Genomic DNA, 24,801 nt, shown 5'->3' with positions numbered 1-24,801 from the left:
TGTTCGAACATGTGTCTGGAACATGATGCGGTCCATGGCCTGAAAGAGCTCTGTGGGGCCCAGATGAGCCTCCAGTGCCCGAGGATCTAGCAAACCCAATAGCCACCAGCTCGGTAAGTGCAAAGTCTCCTGGTGTGGTCAGGCTCCATGACAAGCACTGTACATTTCCACTGCAGTGTATCAGCTGCAGGAACGGGCCAGCAGCGAGGATGCCGTCCTTGGCAGGCAGGGCTCCTCCTTCAGCAGCAACCCTGACTTCCTAGGCAAAGGGCATCCATGCTGTAAGGAAAGCGCCTTGTTATCTAAACCAAACAGAGGGGGACAGGCCCACCCACCTCGGCTTTGTCCATGTGGGCACTTGCCCAAGGAACCCTTCTCCCTCCTTGAGAGAAAGACAGTTTGTCCCTGCAGGGCAGTGCAGCTGGAGGAGCCTCACTCACCCACAAGAGAAGCCTGGCTGACGTCAGCGGGACAGCGTGCATGAGTGCGAGTTAGCAAGATCAGGCCCCAACTGACTCGTGATTTATAACATAATGAAGTGCTCGGGCTGGTGGCCAGAGCTGCAGTTCACAGGGAGGTGCATCTGCCTTTCCATACAGTGATCCTGGTCATCTAGTGGAGGCTCCTTGTTTCTTGCCAGTGTTTGCTCATCCACTGACTGTTTCATACACTGCTGTGGTTTCCGTGCCACTCGGTAGCATTCTACCCCACGCACTGGCTGGCTCCGGAGTGCAGTGGGAACCGTGCCCAGGCGTTTACACCTGTGCAGAGCAGGTGTGGAAAGCTGCCATTCTGATGGAGTGGTTTTCACCCATGCAATACGCCAGGGTGGGGAGCTGCACACTGCAGAGCGATGGCGGCTCAGGGCCCAGCGGCTCATCTTGCTTGACAGTCCCTGGTGGTGAGGAGGTGGAAGTGAGAGGATAGTTTGCCCCTTTCGAAGCTAGACACAAGGAGAGCCCTTGGGAACCTTCATCCCCTTGTTTCACTGAGCTGCCACGGCTGTTGCAGGAGATCTGATCCCACGCACCCACTGCAGCTGTCTGATACTTTGAACTGGTGGTGCACAAACCACTAGGCTCTTAAGATCAGCCCTGTGATGATGGAACAAAGCACAAGCCAAGTGGAACCAGAGTCCCTGCCGCAAGCCAGCATTTAGGCCTCAATTTGGTGCAGAACCCACGATAGGGAAGATGCTGCATCTCTCTCACCCTGAGGGCACCGGGGGCTGGCTCACTCTCCGACACAAGTTCCAACTTGCACCCCTGGCGGCAACAGCCTCGGCAAGAATAACACCAGCAGTGAAACACCCTAGTCACACCTTCTGTGCCTGGGGAGGGGTGGCATAGAGCTGGCTATACTGGCCCTGTACCTGCCAGGGAACTAGCTGCAGGTGTTAGTGGGGGTGGGGCGGGGAAGACTTTTTGGCCACTTTACAGACATGTTGCGTCTGCGTAGCCAGTGCAAAGTGGCAGCTGCCGGAGAGTGAATTTCCCCCCTCTGGGTATGGAAGACTTAGTGATGGCTTAGGCTGGCTATATCTTCTGTCCGTTCTATCAGTCTGCAAGTGGGAAACTGGCGTGATCAACTGCCCCTTACAAGGGGTGAACCTTCAGTTTCTAAAGTAACCGTTCATTTCCTGGCAATGAGTAGAGCAAGCCCCATCTGTTGCTATTGCCTGGCTTGCTGAAGGCTCCTGAGATGCTTCATAAATTATAGACAGAAACCACCTCACTCAGGCCCGAAGAGGCAACAGCACAACGCTGCACATTAGCATCAGTTGGGACCTGAAGAACAGGGCATCCAGCCGGAGCCAGCAGGATTACTGAGTGAGGCAGGGTGTAATTAGCTGAATGGGCACATGGCCAAGACACCAGCTGCAACGCTTGAGCAAAATGTCAGGGGATACTGAGTAATCCCAGCCAGCTTTACAAGACCTAGCAATGTCCACAGGCCGGAGTATAGGCCTGGTAGCTAGGAAGTCCTGAGTTCAAATCCTCTCTCTGAAATCAGTTTGTTTTGTGGCCTTAAGCAAGACACTTAAACCTCTTGGCAATAGATAGTTTCCCCTCTATAAAATGGGACTAAAGAGTGGTGGAAAGCTTAACGTTGATACAGTGCTTTGAATATATTAATTGCTCAGTAAAATAATTACAAGATCAGGGTTTCATATTTCATCCAAAGGAGGGCACCCATAGCAGCATAAAGTGACGACACAGCCTAGCGGAACGCTGCTCAGTGCCAGCCCCACTGGAAGAGCACCAGTCCCATAACCCCACTTCTCACAGCACCTGGGGTTTCTGTGGCAGGGTCCCATTAAGGCCTGACTCAGCTCAGGAATATGCAATATGACAAGACCAGAGCCTCAGGCAAATGCAGCCTGGGATAAAGATGAACCAGGAAAGTATCTTAGTGGAACATGGACTAAGTCTGGTTCTGAAGTAGGAGAGGCTCTCATCCATCCAAGCTCCTCAAAGCACTAAGCTTAGCTGTCTGCTTGAGCAACACCCCTTCACTCCAAACTTAGCAGAGGATTTTATAATGAGCTGTCCAATTCCATAGATCAGGTCAAAACTCTCCGCAGACTTTGCACAGATATAGGGCCATGCCATGCCCTTCGTCTGCAGGCAGATCTCCCAGTAGCACCAATGGTTGGAGGTCAGGAGGTGGTCTTGATGTTCTCTCTGCAGCTGTGTGATTTCAGCTGCAACATGATCTAACCTAAGTGCTTGAGAGCTTTTGGAGGGACGTGCATCTCAACTCTCAGTTCCTGCACCATGGGCCATCCAGGACATGAGTTCTGCCATCTTGTGATGTGGCCAGCCCCCCCGTAGCTGACTGGCATGAGGGCTGAGCTGTGTAGCACGTACTAGCCAGGCGTAGTTAGTGCCCTTTGCAAAAGATCAGAAAAATTCACCCCTCTACCCATCACCTACCACGTGCCCCCCTGGAATCCTGTCCCAGCCAGTAGGATTCTTGTGGCAGTGGACACACCTGCTAGCATTTCCACTCACCCTCTGAGCACAGTGTTTGGCTCTGTTTTCCTTTATGGAAGCCAGGAAGCTTCTGTCTGTCATCACATTGCTGGTGCTGGTTATTAGCTTAGTCTCAGCATCTGTCACTGTCTCTCTGTTTAGCAACTCTTAATTAACAAAGTCCTAGCATTGCTCCCGGGCCTCTTAGAGCAGCAGCGAATGAACGGGGTTTTAGAGAAGAGAATAACCTTGCCATGTGCCTTTCAAATCACATCAGATGTGTTCAATGCTATTGTTAATGCCAGGCTAGAATGGGGCACTCTTAAAAGGACAGAACAAGGTTTTCAGAAGAATTGCATGCACAAAATGTATGCCCAGTCGTGCATCTAACGTGCAGGCAAATGGTGCAATTGCTCAGGCAACCTGGGTGATCACAGGCACAAACAGCAATTGTGCAGACATGATTTGTGCGCGCAATCATAGTAGCTGCATGTGCACATGAAACGCTCAATTGTGTGCCCAACTCTTCTAATATTCAGAGGTGAAGAATTATCTAGGACTGTGGTGCCTTGTGTAAGTTTTTCTATGAGCCCCACAGACGAAATGGGATTCAAGATGTTGAGAGAGAAAAGGTCCAAAGAAGTGATACCCTAGGAACTCATAAAGGGCCTAAGCTACTTCCATTAGTGCTAACCCCCCAGTGGAGTTCCTCTGGATTTACATCACTGTCACTAAGATCAGAATCTGGCCCACTATGTTAACGTGGACTATGCATGAACAGGAAATAATAGACCCCATTCTGAGCACAGAGTGGTGTGACTTCAGGCAACATGCTCAAAAGTGCATAAATCCTATTTTCAAAAAAGACTTGGGGACAGATTTTCAAAGGTATTTAGATGCCTAAGGCTATGTAGATAGACACCTAATAGCTGATTTAGAAGTGCCTGGGCACCTAACCTCTATTAATTTCAAAGGGAATTAGGCACCAAGGTGCTTTTGAAAATCCTGCTAGGCACCTATGATTATCTCTGGGCACCTAAATACCTTTGCATTTCTGGCCCCAAGCCACTTTTGAAAATGACCCTAGACATCCGACTCGAAGTTATTACTGGTCGGAAACCTCCTTGGACATAAAGGTGAGTGTCACCGCAGATCCGCTTGGTGTTGTCATCTGACTGCTCAGAGGTAAGTACTGCTGCTTGCTGACTTTCTCCTGCAGCTGCAAGCAGTTCATATCCAAGAAGAAACTGCCTCTACAGAGTCTCAAAATAGCACAAATCCACATGGCTGCGGGGAAAGTACTTATGAGTGAGGAGTGAGCCAAGGGAGGGCTTGGGGAAGGGATGATAGGATATGCCTAAGGGGAGCGTGGTTTTCTATCGCAAGCCCAGGTTTGTTTGTGTGTCTCCATCTAGCAGGCGAGGGAAAGGCCCTGCATTATGTCTGTTTTAGAAGCAGTTTGCAATGTAGCCAATGATTTCATTTCCATGGAGCCCTCTCAGTGCAAGGAGTTGATTAGATTAAGAGGAGGATTACGAGGCTCTGTGTTCCTAGCAATGCAAAGCAATGTGCTGTGCAGATACTCCCCAGTATTTCTGAGCAGCTCTGTTCGGATGCACTGGGTAACTGAAAGGCCATTGAAGACGTTGACCTCGTAGGCTCTTTCATTGTGTTTGACTCCTGGCAAAAATACCCATGTCCTCTTTTAATGTAATAGTTCAAGGGGTTGGATTTAAATGCCTCTATAGGACTAATGTTGGCAGAATTCTAGAGGTTATAGATAGGGCCCTACCAAATTCACGGTCCATTTTCATAAATTTCACTGTGATAGCATTTTGAAAATCTTGAATTTCACAGTTTCAGGTATTTAACTCTTAAATTTCACGGTGTTGTAACAAAACATGAATATGTATTTTAAAATGGCAAAATATAATCACGTAAAGCCCTTAAGACTCAGCATTTCTCAAACTGGGGGTGCCAACCCAAAAAGGGGTTGCAAAGCTATTGTAGAGGGGTCACAGTGTTGCCATCCTTACTTCTGTGCTGCCTTCCAGAGCTGGATGGCTGGAGAGCAGCAGCTGCTGGCTGGGCCGGGTGCCCAGCTCTGAAGGCAGCACTGTGTATGTTTGTATACTTTTACCATATAGTTATACTTTTATAGTATGGGGTAAAAGTACACAAAAAAATCAGTCTTCACGGGAAAGACCAGATTCCACAGTTTGTGCCACATTTTTCATGGCTGTGAATTTGGTAGGGCGGGACCATAGTTATAGATGGGCACTGGGAACCAGGACTCCTAGACCTGCCACTGAATCTCTGAGACATTTTAGGCACATCACCTGGGCCAGATCCTGTTAAGGCTCCTTCCTTTGGCTATATAGCACCTTACTCCACATGGGATCCCAGTAGATCTGATTCTCCACTTGCCTCCATCAGTGAAAACCAGGAATGACTCCAGTGAAGTCAATAGAATGATACTGGTGTAAAACCAGCATGAGTGAGTGAAGAATCAGCTCACTAGACTTTGCCGGGGCCCTCGGGGGAGCAAGTTACTGTTCATCATGGGCAAGCAGGTCAAAACCTGGTCCCGTATCTCTGTGGGCTACAACTGGGCAATGGGGATAAAACATCTTCCCAACCACAAAGGGGCATTTCTGAGGGTTCATTAATTAATGATGGCTGTTAATAATAATTAATAATGTCTAGCTCTTAGAGATGGAGCACTTCTCTGTAGATGTGCTTTGAGATCCTAGGAGGAAAAGAAAAGCAAATGATCATCTTATGATCTTATAATTCTCCGCTGTGATCATGAAAAACCCAGAGTTACAGTGCATGGTGGTTTGGTCGAATGGTATGTTGCACCATCTTGCCTGTCGGATGTCTATATTTTCTAACTAGTCCCAGTTATGAGTCTAAGAGGTTTAAAGCAATGTCTCCTCCATCTCCCTTTACAGTCAATTCCACTGTATGACCCCTTGCCCTGTGAGCATAGAATCATAGAATCATAGAATCTCAGGGTTGGAAGGGACCCCAGAAGGTCATCTAGTCCAACCCCCTGCTCAAAGCAGGACCAATTCCCAATGCTCTGTTCATTCAGTTCATTCAGCCTGGGAAAGGGGCTGAAAATCCCTTTGCAGTGATGTGGGAAATAGCGAGTTATTGGCTGGCTGGGCCTGCTAAGATCCTGCAACAGGAGGTGAGCACGTGTATTAATACAACTCCAAACAGGACAAGCCAGATCCTCAGCCGGTATAGCTCAGCATAGCCGCATTGAATTACACTGATTTGCACTAGTTTAGGATCTGGCCCTGTGGGCCCCTGCATGGCACACAAGGTGAGACAGAGAAGGTATACACAGCCCTTTTCACTTGCACAGGCAGGTTCCTGGCATTTGAGCCCCTTGAGCATGATTCTCCACTGCCCCTTGAATCATAATTTACAAAATGGACATAAGATGCTACACTGCGGAGTGGCTGGATTTCATACCCTCTCTGGCCAGGCATAAGTGAAAGCACAAGGCTTATGGCAGTTGAGAATCGCTGCCATAAAATAGAAGGCGCGTGGTCATGTGGATTAGGGGAGTCATTGCTGTCCTGCCTGCCAAGCATCTTGCTAGTGACATGGGGTGGCGGTGAGCATGCCCTGCAAACTTTCCGAGGCTGTGGTAGCTGCCACTCCTTTGCATGCTTTCCCCTGGCAGTGCGGAGGCCTGCCCCCCGGCAAGAAGAGTGCTGTCAGCTACTGCCATCTTGGGCACAGCTCCTTAGTCTCTCCAAGCCACCGGCGAGACCTGTGATGCAACAATGCTGAGCAGAATCGGCCTGATCGTCTGAGAGGCTTGGTGGCCAGTGAAGCTTTCTGGCTTGCGTCATAGACCATTCACCAGCCTCCCGATGATGCTCTGGCTTGGCCATGTCAGGAAACCTGCAGGGGGAACCTTTCCATGCTTCCCAAAGAGCAGCCCTCAGGAGTCCTCTCTGACCGCAGAGCCTTTGGGAACTGCAGCAATTCTTGGTGCTGGCCTGCTCTCTGCTGGAAATGCTCAGGCTTGTTTCATAACTACGACTGGAACAACAAAGGGACGCAATGCTAATGAAAAGCAGATGTGGCACGCAATCATCCTCGACAATGGGACTGTGCCATGCTTTGCTTGCTTGGCTTGTATTTTTTTTTATTAAGTTGGTGGCTGGATTGCTTCCCGTGGGGGCTCTGGGCCCCTCTTTGGGAGGTGGAGAAGAGGCTGTTGGTTTATTTGCTGGACCCTTGGTAAAGGAGAAGATCATGGCTCTTTTGGCTTGGTGTTAGACTGTTCTAAACAATTCAGAGAAGGGATGCACTGATCTGGTTTTCTGAAGCTGCAGCCACAGAGGGCTTAGGCTGGAGATACTTTGCCGGGCTCCTCCGCGCTGCCTACTTGAAAGAGTGAGTTTGAACAGTGAAACTAAACCCTCTCCACAGCTGAGATGTACAGTCCGATTAGAGAACAGCCTCCCCTTTGTCTGATGGAACAGTGCGTCCATCATGGGCCAAGCACGGTGCCCCTTGCTGGGTTGTTACTCAGCTCTTGGCTTCCATGGGAGTTTGTCTATGAGGGTTGAGTGCCAGAGAGCTGCCTCCTGCAGCAAAACCCACAGGAGAGGGCTCAGGTCCCTGACTGAGCCGTTCGGGGCAGGGTTTGCCGCCCCATCGGAATGATCTGCAGGGCCCATCTCAAAATTGTATTGATCCTCCAATATGTGCCACCTCACTCGCTCTGTGCCCCTGGCATTGACCCCCCCATTTTCTGTCAGCATGGCTCCAATAGAGTTCCCATGGCTACCACTTGACGGTTCCTGTCTCTGGGACTCTATCTTAATGGGGTCCCCACTTCGGAGGGAACTCCGTGGGTCAGGGAATACAGTCTCCATGGGGCTAATAGAGGGGCCAACATGCCTCTCCTTCCCCCATGGCCATCTTCTCTAAGGCAGGGCTGCCCATTCCCTACTCCCAGCCTGCCCAGTCCTGACCCCTCTCCTAGAAAGCCTTTTTGGGGTCTTGGGGAGGCATGGTGCTGCGATGCCATTCGGAAAATGGCATGTGAATGCCATTTTCCCCATTCACATGGAAGAGGGGAGATCTCGGCACAGAGGGATGCCTTCCCATGTGGCCTTGAGGGCACAATCTGGCCCTGAATAAGGACCTCTCTATGCAGGGAATGGCAAAGTTATGTTCATTGAGTCTGGAATCCATCCCTCGTCTGGATCAGAAAGAGACTGCCGTGCCTCGACAACATACACGCACACACTGCTGCTGTATAATGGGCAGGAAAGCTACAATACAAGCCAATGAGACGAGACCTTCCAAGGAGGATACACGAGTTTTGATTAAGGAGCTGAGATACAAGGGACAGAAACTGACCTTTGGGGAGGAGCTGAATCAACCTGAGGGCAAATTGTCCTTGCAGATGGCCACTGAAGTCAGTGTAATGAGAGGACAATTTGTATGGTAATTTGTAAACTTTTTATTAGCCTTACAGATGTTTTGTTAGAAGTAACTAGCAGAGGGCAAGTCCGGAAAGATTTTGTGAAGCTGGTGTTTAGAGCAGGTGAGAACATGTTTCCATGTGTTGTTGGCAGCAATTTGCCACTCCGTTCTCTGCTTCCTTCAAGCAAGCACCTTAGCAATACAATGGGTATTTGCAAACTGCAATTTAAACTAGGGACCAGCTCCTTAGCTTCAGTGGAGATGCTCTGATTTATACCAGTTGAGGATCTGGCCCAGGGAAATCTAACAAAAACCTTCCACTGTTTTTAAGGTGCGTTTTATGGTTGACCCCCTGACCCTAAAATCTTCCTGCCCCAAACTTGCAACAGAACATGTTACAGGACAACGAATGGGGAAAATCACCTGAATTTTAATTAAACTTTAGATCTGACCTTTGGCCTAGTGTGTAAAGAATTTCATCTTATTTCTAAACCTCTTAATCAACAAACCTACCCAGGTAAGTAAATGTTTGTAAAGAAGTGTTAGGTTTATAATTTACACTAGACCTGTTTCTCAGATAGCTTAGTCTTACTTAGGAATAAAACATGACAACAGAATGATTTGTAAGGAGGTGAAGACTTATCTCTGTATCTTGTTTGCTCATCATGAGTCAGCTATCTATCTTTAGAGAATCAGAACAGAAGATGTGGACTGATTGCTCGTTCCTGCATCATGGATGTATACAAGCACATGATTGGTGCAGCACTGGGATACACATCATTGTTGTTGTTGTAAGACAGAACCTGAGAAGTCAGTCTTCTTTACCCTATATTCTTTCCACACTTCATCAGTAAGATGGTTCTCCCACTTGGAGGAGTGATCTGCCAGATGAGTTTAGATATGCTATACTTGAGTAAAGTATTCATTAGAGATTCCAAAAGATGTAAGGAAATGTTTAGTGAAACTAGAGCTGATTGGAAAAAGTTTGTTCACTCCATGGAAAAATTGGACAAAAACAAAGAACCTTCTGTTTTTGTTGAAAACTGAACATTTAGTTTTGGATGAAAACTAAAAAAAAATTTTGGCTTTTCCATTTTCTGCCAAAAGTTGAATAATTTTAAGGAAAGTGTATGCTGTCCATGAAAATGTTCATTTAATAAAGATCCAATTTTCCACTGGGAGTAAAAAGAGTTTTGATGGAAAATTTGTGGATGAGCCCTAAGTGGAGGTTTGACTGTCTGAATGGAATGGCACGGGGGGACATAAAATCACTCTAGATGCATAAGGATATAGGCGAGTGAGGGAGCTGGGGGATAGAAATGTAACCAGGGTGAACATCCAGCACTACAATACAAATGATCTGGAAATAAAGTTTGGAACAGATATTAAGCCCATCTGCTCCACAGCAGAAGGCAACTTATTGAGGGGGCTAGGAAGAACCTTGTCCTATGGGCAGATTGTTAAATTGCTGATGGCAGGTTATTTGTGTATTTTCCTCAGAAGCATCTGGCCACCAGTGTTGGAGACAGACCGGACTATGTGGCCTGCTGGTCTGATCCAGCCCGGCAATCATCATGTTCCTACAGGTAGGTCTTTCGGATTAATGAGATTAGGATCCTTTAGAGCTGTTTGAAAAATGTTCCTTTTTTCATTGGAAAATGGCCTTTGAGAAAGTGGAGGCTGGCTCTTCTGAGAAGGGGTCCCAGGAGTTGGCAGACGCTGCCTGGAGGAATTCTGCCCAGATACAGGGCCATCCCTCGGTGGGTGCGGGGCCTGGGGCAGAAGTAACGGATTCGTCTCTTCCAGGACTGACCGCGCTGGCCAATCACTCCTGCTCATGGGGCCCCCCAAAGCATGGTCTCCCCGATTCGCCCTGCCCAAGGGACAGCTCTGTGAGCTGGCAAGGGACTGAAAGTGGATGGACCCCATAGTTGTACAGAACCCCTCTCCTTCCTTGGCCATCTTGCTCCTCAGTTCTGGAGACTGAAGTCTTCTATTCACCCTGGACAGCAGCAACAAGAAGTTAACCCCCATGGCCGCACCAGTGCACCCCAGCCCTGTTCGGCAGGGATCGCTTTAAGGTGAAAGGGAAGTTCAGTTTTCACGGTTCATTCGGCTTTTGGCTTTTCTCTTAAGACTGGCAACAGGTAGGTGAACTAATGCCAAACAAAGTTGTGGTTCTTATGACATGAATTGGATGCCTTTCACAAGGCGGCCACTCCTTGTAGGGTAACCATTTTGAATCCCTAGCATCTTGGCTGGATTAGAACTGAGAAAATCTCCTTATCTCATTACCAGCCCCCCAAGCCTTCCAGCCTAGTTCGAGATTTAAACCTCATGTGCCATTTACTGCCATTTGGCAACATGAAAGGTCATTGGAATTTCTCCTAATTTTATCTCCTTACCACCCAATAACTTGGCTGTCACTTTGAGAGGGCACCATGTTTGTCAAAAGGATTCTAGCGCTTTTGAAATTAACAGGACTGCTCCCATGCAAAAGATTATGTATGTGCAGGATCAGGGCCTGAATCTGCAACATGCTCACTTGCATCAAATAAATCCTTAATATTTTGCATGTCTATGAAGCAGTTTCAGCCTGCCTCCTAAACTGATAAGAATTCTGTCTACTGTTAGTTCCTTTGTATAATCGCACAGGATTTTGAACCAAAGTGTTGTCATTTGACTGATAAAATGCCTGAAGTCCAGAGGTCAGGTATTTCTGGAATGTGCACATGTTCACACTCTGATATGATCCTGCACTCTGGCTTCACACCTGATGATGGGTGCTGGGAAATCCCTTCAGGGGCTTTCATTTTCTTCTTGAGTTTCCCTTTGCTTCCTCATTGCTCAAAATCTCATAGTGGAAAGTTCACATGGATGTCCCACAGGTCGCTTTTGACCACATGTCAGCTCTGGGCTACAACTGAATGCAATCCAACCGAAATCAGAGCAGGCTGCTGCAGGTTGCTCTAATCCATAGAAAGACTCCCACTGGGAATTGGATCAGACTATATAGGGGATTTGTCCAAAAATCAAAAGGTTCTGGATTTTGGTGGGAAGACACTGCAATTCAGTTTTAAATGGCCCTGTATTATCCTGTGTTAGCTTTGACGGGTGTTGACAACCACTCCTGTGTTACTCCATCTTCTCTTGTTGTTATTATTAGTGGCTAGGATTACTACTGCTGCCCAGTGGGGAAAAATCCCTCCCTTGACAGATGGCTTACAAAACCAGGGGACGTTTTAGCCATGGGAAAATGACTAGCCTTAAGAACGATGTACATGACAGATATCTCAGCACACGGCTACTTTTCATCACGCAGGCTGAAGCTGTGTGAAAGAGCGCAAGTTCCACTGAGAGTGTACAGGTCAAATTTAGCTCAAGCATAAGAGACCGTCTCTCTGTTGACTTCAGTGGAATTATACTATGGGCTCTGTATTTAGCTACAGGAAACACAGAATAGGAGCATTTACTACAAGGCCTTTTTATTTGGTTTCTATCCACGCTATGATCCCATCAACTCCTATGCATGTAAGGCCAAGACCACAAAGAAGATCGTGCTGAGGCTTGAGTGTGTGGAGCCCAAATGCAGGTCCAAGAGAATGCTGGCCATTAAGAGGTGCAAGCATTTTGAGCTAGGAGGAGACAAGAAGAGAAAGGGCCAGGTGATCCAGTTCTAAACTCAATCTTGTTCATTGTTATGTAATCCATTAAAGTACCTGGAAGGAAAAAAACAAACCTCTTTGGTGAGATTAAAATCTAGCACTGAGGCCCCCCACCTCTCAGACTTCAGAGCCGAGCTCCAGGCTGAGCCGCAGTCTCTACGCAGCTCCTTTTAGCACTGCGGAGTGAGCCTTGCAAGCCCAAAGCTGTCAACCCAGCTGCAGAGACTTGTCATTGCTCACTATATAGATGTACCCTTCGAGGCCCTGGCCAAGGGACCTTGGGCTATATGGGTGCTGTGCATAAGAAGAGTCAGTCCCTGCCCAAAAGAGCTATCTATCTGAATAAACAAGACAGACAACGGAAGTACTATTGTTCCTATTTTACAGACAGGAAAGCAAGGCCCTGAGGAATCGAGTAACTTGCCCAACATCAACTAGCCTGGTGCAAAGTTGGAGTCCTAGCCCAGTGTCTTAATCACAAGACCATCTCTCCTCTCTGGGTCTCACTGCGGATATAATACAGGAGGGGAGGGTTTGGCAAGGGAAGTCCACTTAGGTATTTACTTGCCCCACTTTTGTATGAGGTGGGGAGGGGAGGAATATTTCCAAGGGATGTAATGGACCAAATCTTTTTCTTGTTCCTATCTAAAAGTTAACAAAGTAAAATACAACAGGTAAGAGCTAGCAGAGCACTGCAGCCTCTTCCTTGGGAGGGACGTGCCCGTGGATGACTGGGACTAAAGCGATAGCAAACTCCTGCATGTGGGTGTGAAGCTGGTGTCCAATGCATAGATAATTATTGTTGTGTTTATGGAGTAAGGTAGCTAGGAGCCTGCGGGAAAGGACAAGGAGATGACGGCCAAGGAGTGGAAGGAATGACGCACCAGGAATGGTCAGGTGTTTGGACACACGGGGTCAGTGTGGGTTTCCGCTAGCCATAGACAGGCATGCTGCTAAATGTCTTGCTGTGAGAGTGGAGTTTTTCAGCACCTGTGAATGGACACACTGCACTGAGCCAGGGTGTCCGGTTCATCTTGTGCTCACCAAATGGAGGTTAGATAATCGTGGCTTCCCTGGACTTGATGCTGCTCCTGCTCTTTCCATTGCGCTGCCCCATTAGCACGTCAAAGCCAAGGGAGTGACTCCTCCTGAGCGATAGCAACGTAGATCAGATAAGGTTTGACATGCGGACCTGGTGACAGGGGGTCTTTCTTGTTTTGTGACAGATTCCCATCATGCAGCTGCCTCCACAGCCCTGGACCTTCTTCCTTGCAGGTTGGGGAGGCAGGCAGAACTAGCCACACTTTCAGTAACTTCAAATGGAGTATTGGTGCCCTTTTGGAACAGGTCAATGCTGAAACTTGAGCCATGCCATTGTGGCCATGGCCAGGACTAGCACCATAAGGCTCCGTGTTACTGTAATGCTCATCTGTTCAATACCAATAGCACCCTTTGCACTTGAGTTTCTTCATTATGGTTCCCGACACCCATTCGTTTAAGCAACTCTCTTCTTAGCCGGCTATCCCTTAGCTTCCTCTTCTGCAATACCATTTCCACTTTCATGCTGAAGCCCCTGATATTATGGGGCATGTAGTCTGATGTGTGCTGTTCACACTACACCACTTACAACTCCTTGGGGTCCTCCGCACTGTAGAAGCTGCAGCTTCAAATCATTATTAGCCAGTACACAGTGGGCTATTGACTTCACTTGTCTGATATCATCAGGTCTTATTCTCTTCTCACATTGGGGTAAATCGGGAGTCACTATCAGTGGAACTAGTCAATGGAATTCTCCTGGCATAAACATGAGAGCAGAGAGTGAGAGCAGAATCAGCCCTTTTCTGGTGACTCAGTACCTGGGGGGTTGCTACAGCTCTGCATGGTTTTATTATCTGAGCAAAAGGATTTCACTACGAAGACATCCAGGGTCGAATTCTCTGGCATAACCTCACTGAAATCAATGCATCAGGTTCAGCCCACATCCACAAATTTAACCCATCTGGCCTGACAGATGTTGTTTCTGATTAGGCTTCACTGTATCAGATAAAATCTTCTCTGTACAGTGGGCTAAATTCTGCACAGACTTATGCCCCCCACAAGCCCCACTGGAGTCCACGGCCAGACTCTCCTCTCACTTGTACCAGTTTGATGCTGGTGTAACACTGCTGATTTCATTGGAATTACTCTTGACTTACACAGGCGTGAGAGAGACCCTTGATTTCAATGGGATTTGTACAGGATGTCGGTTGGTGCAGACTTGAGCTCAAGATCTGTAGTGCTGACAGCTTATCTCGATCCTGACTTCATGAACTGTCACGATCTTTGCCCTTCATGTGAAGGCTCCATCCCCCTCAGTGGGTGCAGAATTCTTCAGCAAGAGAAGATGTTTACCCAGTCCAAGGAGGCTGTTCACACATTTACAAAACAAATGTGGTGCACGGTCACCTTTAGTTCTCTGGTCAGGCTCTAAAGGGTTAAGTCAAAGGAATTGAATTGTGTTGAAAATGAAGTGGGGAGTATTTGACATCCATGAGCGAGATCTTTTCTGTCAATTGGAAGGACTAAGGGCCTCCTGGGATCTTTTCTGTTGTCTTCTATGGGCAGGCACTCAAGGCCAAGGAGTTGCACTAGTGTAAGTGAGAGCAGAATCTAAATGTAACGTGTGTGTGCCACTCTGAGCCTCTCTTCCCACCCCAGCTACACAATCTGGCTCTTGAACTCAAGCAGTAAAAAGTGTAGAACTCCCCGGCATCAGCCAAGACGGAGGTTAGCACTCCAGAAGGTGCTACGTTGCCAGTGGATCACTCGTCTGGCTAGTTGTTATCCGCAGGAAATGCTCAGATGGGTACTGGCTTCTTTTTGAAATTGTGTTTAGCTGTTTCTTACTTGTATTAGTCATGCATAGAAGCCTAACCCAGTGGCCTTGTGCCTAGTACATTGGACTGGAATGGAGGTTCTATTCCTACGTCTGCAATTGGCCTGCTGGGTGACCTAGAGCAAGTCACCTCGCCGCTCTGTGCCTCAGTTTCCCTATATGTAAAATGGGGCTAATGATACCTATCTCCTTTTCTAAAGTGCTTTGAGATCCACTGATGAAAAACCCTATATAAGAGGTAGGTGGTGGTGTCATTGAAATGAAGGTTGCTCTAGTGCTAGAGAATGTGCTATTATTTAACACTCCAACCCCTGCAGCCTAAAAGAGAGGGATGGGGCTCGGTTCTGATCTTATTTCCACCACTGTAAAGGCAGAGTAGTTCCACTGGGCTCAGAAGAGTTTTACTCCACACTTACACCAGGGTAACTGAATGGTTAGTGGGAGTTGGGCCCAGAGCCTAACACAGGCCTGGGAGTCAGAAACTCCTAGATGCTGTTTTTTTGTTCTCATAGTGACTTCCATTGTGTTCTTGAGCAAGTCACTCAACCTGTCTTCCCTTGGTTTCCCCCTCTCTGTCATGAGGATGATGATATTTCCCCACCTTGGAAGCATTCTGAGGATTAATTACGGCAGATGGTGTTTGTCAGTTGTTATCTATATGTACTAAAACAGTGTTTGGTCCACATTCCAGGCTAATGACTGGAGCACTCCTCTAGGCAAGTAGACACACTTGAAAGTCTAGCACCTGCTCAGAGCCAGTTCTCCAGAATGCTGCACAGACAGGGCCCTGTGCCTGAAGTGATTGTGTGGACATATAATTCTCTTGGTTTCTCAGCTTGGGTAATTGATCTACAGAATCTAAGGTTTCATTTAATCAAAATAGTGTCCACCCTTTCTGGGTGGGAAGGTAACCTTCCATGAGTAAAGCAATGCACTGGCATCTACCTGAGTCTGTAGACTGCCCAAAACAATAGTTCTGAGTGAGGGAGTTGTCTGAAACCTAATGGTGACTGTTTAAATGTCAGTATTGTTCAGCAGGCTCATCAAGCTAAAGTACATTACTGTTGCACTGAGTGGCAAGTATTGGGATAGGATGCAGCAGGCAGCTAGCTGCTCTCAAGATTTGCCAGGGAGGGGAATGAGAAATTCAAACTCCCCCATCACCTCCACCCTCCCTAATGCCAAAAGCCTCAACTTCCTCCCAGGGGTCAAAATCCAATGTGAATTCCTTGCTTTCCTGAGTTCTGAAACTCCAACTGTTCCCTACCCTCTTTGTCAAAACTTCCAACTCCCCCCACAACAACTTGTCCCGTGCAGATATGTGTCTCAGCACACCAACCATGGCACAGAGTAAAATGAATTAAATTCAAAAATAGAGGGCAAAGGATAGTGCCTCAGCTGTGCAGGGCAAAGGAGGTGGAAGGGGGATGGTGGTGTGTAATTCAGGGGTCTCTCCTTGCAGGCCAGTGTGCCAACACAGTACACAGGCCCTTTCATAAAGATAAGATCCAGTGGGCAAAACGTTTGATCCAATGACCAGTGTAGTCAATGGGAGTCTTTCTAATAACGTCAGTGAATAATGGATTGGACTCTATAGTCTGTCCTCTGTTACGTGCATGTAAGCAATGCCACTGATTTCAATAGGGCTGCACCCAGGCAGCAGAGCAGGGTTTAGCCTAGTGAGCGTAACCAGCCCAATTCTGGTTTCCCTTCATTTTTTTACCATGAGAAACTCTGCTTTGAACAACAAATGGTTCATGTGTACACATCACATCAGCATTGCACACAGGCGGCCTAAATCAGACCTCGTTTATACGGACCTTATCTGCAACATGTATTAGGAATGGAGCACGACTGCCGACCCTGCAGGCAAAGTGCTGTGCAGAGAGATGTGTGGAACAATGAACCATTAGCCCAAACCGCTTCTTTTATATCCTTGGGGGCAACAGCTTTAGGAAGAAACCACTGGAGACATAGAGTGCTGTACCCCTTAAAAGCAGCCATTTATTGCCACACACTGAACAAACCAAAAATGAGCCAAAACTGGCTGGACTATGCCCTAATAATCTGACTCGGTTGCCATAGCAACAACAAGGTTCTATTACCATGACAACCAAATACACAACATATTCCTCCCCCTTGAATAAGAACAGCCCCTAAATAAAACAAAACACTAAACTAGAGAAGGAGGGTAGACTGCCTCCGTTCCCAGCTAAACCCCGGGGATTATTTTGCCCCATAACCATGGGTTTGCCCTGGCTAAAGATCCAGCCATTGAGGAGGCCTTCTGTCTCTAGGTGGATTACGGCGGACTTCTGGTGGTGTTGCTCCCAAAAGTGTCTTGGGCGCAGGCCTGACAATGGGCTCAGGGTTCGTAGGCGAATGCATGAGGATGTGGTATCAGCTCATTCCAGGCAGGGGGGTATCTCTGCCACCAGCAGTAATGGAGGGGGAAAGTCAGGAACAGGTGACTCTTGATTCGGTGTCTCGCCAGAAGTGGTGAAGTCAGGCAACTCAACTGAAGATGTGTCCTGAGGACTGGTCTGACCTGGCAGCAGCTGATCTACATGTCGCTGCCAGGTGAGATCCTCTGCAGTCCGAACTGTGTCGGAAACAGGCCCTGTTTGAAACAGTCCCATGGGTGTAGGGGTGCCCACTGGGGTGCGTTCCTCACACCTTGACATGACATACAAGCTCTTGCCTTCTCTTTAATAGCACTGTCCAATCCAGGCCACCAAAAATAGCTTTGTGCAATTTCCTTCATGCGGACTATTCCACAGTGACCAGAACGTAGCTGTTCTAACATCTGTGATCTCAGTGGTGGTGGGATAATGACACGTTTCCCCCACAACAAACAACCAGATTGGATCGATAACTCCGTCCTCCTGGACATGTAGGTAACAAGGTCGGGTGAGACTGGAGAGGTTCGTCGAGATGTTCCATGCATCACCAGGTCCATAACTTGGGACAATACGAGGTCAACTCGAGTTGCCGCCTTTACCCGAGTAGCAGTGATGGATGTATTCTCTACCTGTTCAAAGTAAAATTTCCTTTTGGGCAATATCTTGACATTTGACTGGCAAAGGCAGCCTTGAGAGACCATCCGCATTGCTATGCAGAGTGGATATCCGATATTTCATTTCATATGTGTGCATGGAAAGCTACAACGCCCAATGTTGCATACGACTAGCAGCTAATGGGGGAATGCCTGTGTGAGGTCCAAAAATTGAAGTCAGAGGTCGATGGTCTGTGAGAAGAGTAAACTTCTGTCCGAACAGGTACTGATGAAACTTCCAAATTCTGAAAATGATTCCCAATGCCTCATGTTCGATTTGGGCATAGTTAGTTTCTGCTTTGCTTAGAGTGCGTGAAGCAAAAGCAATAGGTCTCTCTTCTCCCGAAGGCATAATGTGTGACACGACCGCTCCCACTCCACTGGGGAGGTATCGCAGGCCAACTGTAGGAGTAACGCTGGATCAAAGTGCATCAGAACTTCAGAATTTAGCAATGCATCCTTAGCTTTGTTAAATGCAAAATCACAGGCTTCAGTCCACTTCCAGGCCTTGTTCTGCCCAAAGAGTTCATGAAGTGGTTTTAGCAGTGTGGCTAACTGTGAGATGAACTTTCCACAATAGTTTAATAGTCCTAGAAACGAGCAAAGCTGACTAACATTTCGAGGAGGGGGAGCCTCCACAATAGCCTTGCAGGGGCCTTACGAAGACCTGTAGTATCAATGATGTGTCCCAAATATTCAAGAGAGGGCTGGAAGAATTCACACTTGTCTTTGCGGACTCGTGGACTATACTCTTCCAGTCTTTGAAGGGTAACCTCTAAATTCTTTAGGTGATCCTCCTCATTCCTGCCAGTGACCAGGATGTCATCCAGATAGCACTGGACTCCTGGCAAGCCACACAAGATCTGATCCATAGCCCTCTGGAACAGGGCAGGAGCAGACGTTATTCCAAAGGGTAAGATGACAGTATCAATAAAGCCCCTTATGCGTCACAATAGTAAACAGCTCTTGGGACTTTTCATCAATGTGCATCTGTAAATACACTTGACTCAGATCAATCTTACTGAACTTTTGTCCCCCAGCCAGGCCTGCGAAGAGGTCATCGATGCGGGGAAGCGGGTATTGCTCTGCACACAACTCTGGGTTGACAGTGACTTTAAAATCACCTCAAATCCGGAGGGAGCCATCTTTCTTCACTATTGGAATGATAGGAATTGCCCATGGGCTATGGATAACTGGTACTAGGATTCCATTTGTGACCAGTCTGCTTCAGCCTTTGACCTGATGACATATGGCACAGTTCTGGCTTTCAGATATTTTGGTTGACTGTCAGGTTTAATGTTCAATGTCACAGTGATTCCCTTCATACTTCCCAGATCCTTTCCAAAAACAGCAACATGTTTCCTTAGTATAGCGGGCAGACTGGTTTCTTCTTTAGTCATTCGGTGCACTTCTGCCCAGTTCAGCTGGATCTTCCTAAGCCAAGACCTACCTTTTATTTGGCTTCTGAGCCTCCAGACCATGGTTCAAGTCTTCCTCTACACCCATGAAAGCTAGACACTTACAGTGGGGCCCTGGGCCCCGACAAGGACTCCTAAGCCCTTCTGTAATACCAGTAGTAACTATTATATCAAAGCTGCGATTCCTGTGTCATCACTTGACTCCAAGAGCTGCGGGTCTTAGGGGGAAAAAATCCCCCACAGCATGAGACTGGTGCTAAAACCCTGCGAGTTGCCATGATATGCCTGCACCTCATCCACAGAGCCAGGGCTGTTTAGCCTCGCCCAGCCTTCCCTCTGCTGCGTGTGTCTGGCCATAGTATTCCCAGCAGGAGATCCAGCATCCTGCTTCCTGGGTCCAGGCCCTCCTCTCCCATTGACCTCCAGCAGAGGTGAGGATGCTCAGCACAGGAGGCAGCTCTCAGGACCAGGCCCTATATACACCTACACCTAATACTCAAGGTAGGGTGACCAGAGAGCAAATGTGAAAAATCAGGACGGGGCGTGGGGGTAATAGGAGTCTATATAAGAAGAAGACCCAAAAATCTGGACTGTCCCTATAAAATTGGGACATCTGGTCACCCTAACTCAAGGGGCCACGTTTGCAGGGTCAAATGTCTCTGTTTTCAGTGCCTGGTAACGTTCGTGATGGGTGTAGAGGGCTGTCTTGTTCTGGATTGCCTGAATGCTAAGTAAGTGTGTGTGTGTGTGTCTTTAAAGCCCAGTTTGGGAGGAGATGCTGTTTGACAGTGAGAGAGACCACGGAAGCTGACCCCAAACATGCATAGGTATTTTTGGCTCCCCTGCAAAGTCCTGCTGCCCCACTAGTGTTCCCAGGGGGAAGTGCAAGCCAAAAGGAGCCGGTGCTGGTGGAGGTTAATTCCCAGGCAGGGTTCAGAGATGGCTCATGGAGGCACTCCCAGCAGGCAGTTAACTGTGCAGCTGAGCCTATTTAAGTGTAACACTTTAGAGGAAAAGAGTGCTACTCTCCTATGAGAATAAGGTAAGGGCTGCTGACCACAGGGCAGAGAGGGCTGGCGTGACCTAGGAGCTCCTCTGGATTGGATTGCACCTGTTGGCTTTCCTTTTTGCAGCACTGCCTGGAATGAAGTTCAACTAGAGACTTTTACCAAGGGGGTGCCTGTTCAAGTTAAACCAGAGTCCCTGCATTACATCCCATCTGAAGAGAGGGTGATTTAGGTTCAAACCTGAGCCTCTTAAACCCTGTCATTCCCCACCCAATCCCACTGGCCTTGCAGTGGGATAATAGCTAGCTATTGATACTGTCTTTAACGGCCAGTATTGGTGCTAACTGGGTCAGTGCTTTTCTTGTCGTTCATGGGAAACATTTCTGGATTTCGTAGTCTCTGCAACTCGCTCATGAAGAGAGATTGAACCCTTACTTTTCCTTTACGGAAGGAAGATCTGTCTGTGTGAGGCAGCAGTGAGCAAGTGAGCTGGGTGAGTTCCGTGGGTAGCAGTTAGATCCAAGCTGCAAGCCTGGGAAAGTAGCTCAACAATCAAAATGTAAACTTGGGCACAAAGCACACTACCTGCTGACAGGTAGTGTGAGTGGGTAATGGTGAGCCGGGAAGGAAAGCCAGGAGACGGGGGTGTAACGTAACCAGGGATAAAATAAGAACGGATCAGAATCTTCCCCTACAACTTGAACTGCATTTTCAAAAGTTTGAAAAAGTTTAATTTAGCTTCCACCCTCTCCCAAAAATCATTTTCCCAGCTCTTCACTTTATTGCTTTGATCTAGCTCAGCATATTGGAAGCCTCAAAATACAGCAAGACAGCCTATTTCTCCCCAACTTCCTGGCTGATTAGGAGTACCAAAAACACTGATTCTCAGAAGACAACTTTATCCTCTGTTGACTTCCAGGCCAGATTTGCCTACCCAAGGGGTCTGGCTAGTTTGGAGAAGCTGCCGCACAAGAGTCAAACTTCTCTGCTTTGCTGAATCAATTGTAAATTCCGAACCTTCTGTAAACCATCCATCCCTAGTTCTAATTTGCAAACTCAGATTGTGTTTGGAGGCTGGAGAGAGTCCAGGTTTCCTTCTCCTTGCTACAATGAATCATTCAGCCTTCAGAGCGGCCTAGCCTTGGCTCTTGGGAATTTTAGCATCGTTTCCATTGTGCATGGAGGAACAGTGGAACTATATTTAACCCCGTTCCCCTTCAGCCTTCTACAGCTTTAGCACAATTGCTTGTTTATAATCCGAGATATAAAAAATGGGGAAAAATCCTGAAGCCATTATGCAGGCGAAATTGGCCTCAAAGTCCATGGATTCTGAAGGACTGCCTCTCCAGTTAAGTCCATCTCCTGTCCCTTCCACTCAGGCAGGTCGTCTTCTCCCTTATAGATCCACTCTGCCTAGCCCTGCTGTCCAAAAGCTCGCTCTTGGTGTACTCAATACAACACATGAGCAGTATCTTCCCCTCTGAGGTTGCATAATATATCCAGAAAAAATAAAATCACCAGAGAGAGGTTGTATTTAATTTGCAGTTCCAAAGCTGCATCACTTCCCCTTCAATAGCTAATATCTCTGCTGCTGTCTGTCACTTTAGGACCTCTTATCAAAATAATGGTTTCCTTTCTGAGTGCAATTTCCACACACATTTCTCTACCCCCAGTTCAGCTATGGGTGCAAATCTGGTTCTTTCCACCTCTAATTACCTGCCCATGGGGGCAAATCAGGATAAGTAGAGATGCAAGTACTGTGATTTGCACCTGCAATTCATTTTTGCTGGTGTAAACTCCCCCCAAATGGCCCTTTGGAAATGTTAACCCCTAGCACCCCATTCTCTTGCTTGGCTCTGTCTTGATTCCTTTTTCATCTGGATAATATAACTTAGTACCTGGCTAGCTGTGGCCTTGTGGCATGCCAGGCCTGTGGGAGCATGGTGTAACTCAAGCTGCCAAGCATGTGTTTTTCAGCTGGTTCCTTCCCATTCATTTTGAAGTGGGTGTGTTTGAGTTAATGAAGGAGACTGAGTATAACACAAACACAGAGGGCCATTCCAAGTCTCCACCCTAGATGTCTCTCCATAACTGATCCTTTAAAAAAGAAACCAACCCACACAGATGACATGCTTGTTGGATCTCACCAGGGTTCTATCAAAGGAGAGTGTCAGGGGAACCTTTAACAATTCCAAGAACAGTCACTTTTCCGAACAGCAACACAACAAAAGAGTTTCCAGTCAATTTTGCAGAGAAATCGGTCCAGTTTCTTTTTCAGTTTTCCCTGGGGGTGGGTGAGGAGTGATCAGGAATGTCATCCTCCACTAGCATGGAAATTCTGAATGTGCCCAGGGATGCAGGAGGTGAGGGAGATGAGAGAGGTTTCTCTGACCTCCTGGAGGAGCTCCAGATTAGAGGGAGGGTGTATGGAGAAAAGAGAGAGATCATTATTAGCAAAGAGGGGGATGCTGGGGGAAAAGGTCCTGGAGCTGGGAGCAGAGGGTAGAGCTGATTGAGGAGTGGAGGGAGGCAGGGATCCTACATCGGGAATATTAGAAGGTGGTGGGGATCCTAGCTGGGGAAGGAGTGGAATAATAGAGTGGAGGCGGGGTTGGGTCCTGGCAGATGTAATTTACTTGTTGCCCCCCAAAACATTCCCAAAGAGGCTTGCCCCACAGCAGTGGGCCTGATCATCACAGAGGATGGGACGAACTCTGTAACTGCTGGGGATCATGGCACAAAGGCTGAGTAAGTGACAAGAATGACTGAGAGGGGGATAGATTAGCTAACAAGACCTCATGGAGGAAAGAGCCTCAGATACAATCCAAGCAAGCTGCTCTGTAATGGGGTGGCAGGTACTTTGTGCTGTCTATTCTCATGGATAAACTGTTTCCACCACTAGCTGGATGGCTGACGATGGGTGTCAGCAACAGGTTGACTCTCTACCCTAGACAGAGCTTTGCTCTCCAAGGGTACATTTGCCTGCCCCTGTAGAGACTGGATAATCCATCCACGGGCCTGTTTACCACAGGGTTCCAGTACATACTAACAGACACAGTTCATTGCTAATGGGTGCTTCTAGCCAGACTCTCTGCCAAGGGATTAGAGCCTGATCCTGTGAAGTGCAGACCACCTTCAGCTCCTATTAAAATCAATGGGTGTTTGAGGGCAGTCAGCCCCACGCAGGATTGGGCCCTTTAAACTTCCCCATGGGGGGCCACCGAACATTTGCAGCACTTGCCCCAGTAGCACTGTGCAGCGTTCTAATCTCCCGGCCTCTAGATTTCCCTTGCCTGCTGGCCAGAGCTGGCATAGCGCCCAGGGGGCGTCTCCTTTTGGCACCGGTTCCCTGTGCACAGAATACATTAATTCTTGTTTATCATATCAGCGTGGGTTGATTTGTTACAACCTGGACACATCGAGACATGTTCTTCTGCCTTGGAATTGGCCCTTTCAAGGAGACGTAAATAAGGTGCATGGCAGCATTGTGGGGAGGAAGGGGAGACGCCCTGGAGAGATTAAATTCTGGAATGTGCCGACAACCCCAACAAGCACAATTTTGAAAAGCAGGGAAGCCAAAGGAAACAGCAGCGCCAGTTCTACTGTCCTCACACTGGGCAACCCCAGAAAAGCTGCATGCAAAGTAATGCTCTCTCTGCTGTGCAGCTGTGGTCTTTGCACCTCTCAGATGCCCTGCAAGCACCTGCTCGCCAGGCTCTTGCTCTGAAGCCTGGCTACAGATCTGCTTGGGTCTACTCTCTCCAAGGAACACGTAGGAATTGCTAATTGTTACCTTTCCACTTTATAATCTGCATCTTCCCAGCTCAGGGAGAGCCTGAATTCTACAGGCTGCAGTGGCTGGCAATGCCAATAGCCTAGTATGAAGGGACACAGAGTACTCACCTCTTCTTCTGTACCGTGGGGCTGTATTTCCCTTTGTTTCTTTTCCTGAAGAGAGAGTTCATCGTGATTTCCCTGGTGCTAGCAGCTGCCTCAGTGCAAAATGCTGGCTGCCAGCTCCTTCCCCAGCTGGCTAAAGGAGATTGCTGCTAGATCCTGCAGGTACAGTGCACTTCTTGGGAAGGAAGGAACAGGGAAACTTGCAGCTGCCTCCAGTCCTGCTCTGTCACTACTCCAGGGGTGTGAGTTCTCCCACTAAACTGGGTAGGGCTCTCCCAGAGAAGGTGGTGCTTACCTACCACACATGTCACTGACACAGGCGGAGCTACATGCATTTCCCCAGTCTGCTTTTGCCTGGAGCAGAAAAGAGGTTACTAAAAGTGATGATGAGCGATATAAATCTGTGCGTGTATGGCTGAAGGTCAGGGCTTACTATAGCCACT

General features: G+C 47.9%; 1 protein-coding gene across 2 annotated transcripts in view; it reads right to left on the bottom strand.

Annotated features, from left to right (window-relative positions):
- The window catches only part of PPL (periplakin), a 56,111-nt gene extending 31,512 nt beyond the window's left edge, over nt 1–24,599 (bottom strand). The window contains exon 1 of one of the 2 annotated variants that reach the window (XM_073362560.2): nt 24,362–24,599. In XM_073362560.2, coding sequence (XP_073218661.1) covers nt 24,362–24,423 — 62 coding nt within the window. In that variant the 5' untranslated portion in view covers nt 24,424–24,599. The remainder of the gene's footprint in view (nt 1–24,361) is intronic. The other variant, XM_073362561.2, reaches the window with a different exon arrangement.
- Nucleotides 24,600–24,801: the final 202 nt, after the last annotated feature.

The sequence above is a fragment of the Lepidochelys kempii genome, chromosome 10 (genome assembly GCF_965140285.1).
Source record: "Lepidochelys kempii isolate rLepKem1 chromosome 10, rLepKem1.hap1, whole genome shotgun sequence".
NCBI classification, from domain to species: domain Eukaryota; kingdom Metazoa; phylum Chordata; order Testudines; family Cheloniidae; genus Lepidochelys; species Lepidochelys kempii.
This window is presented reverse-complemented; position numbering and strand designations above follow the sequence as displayed.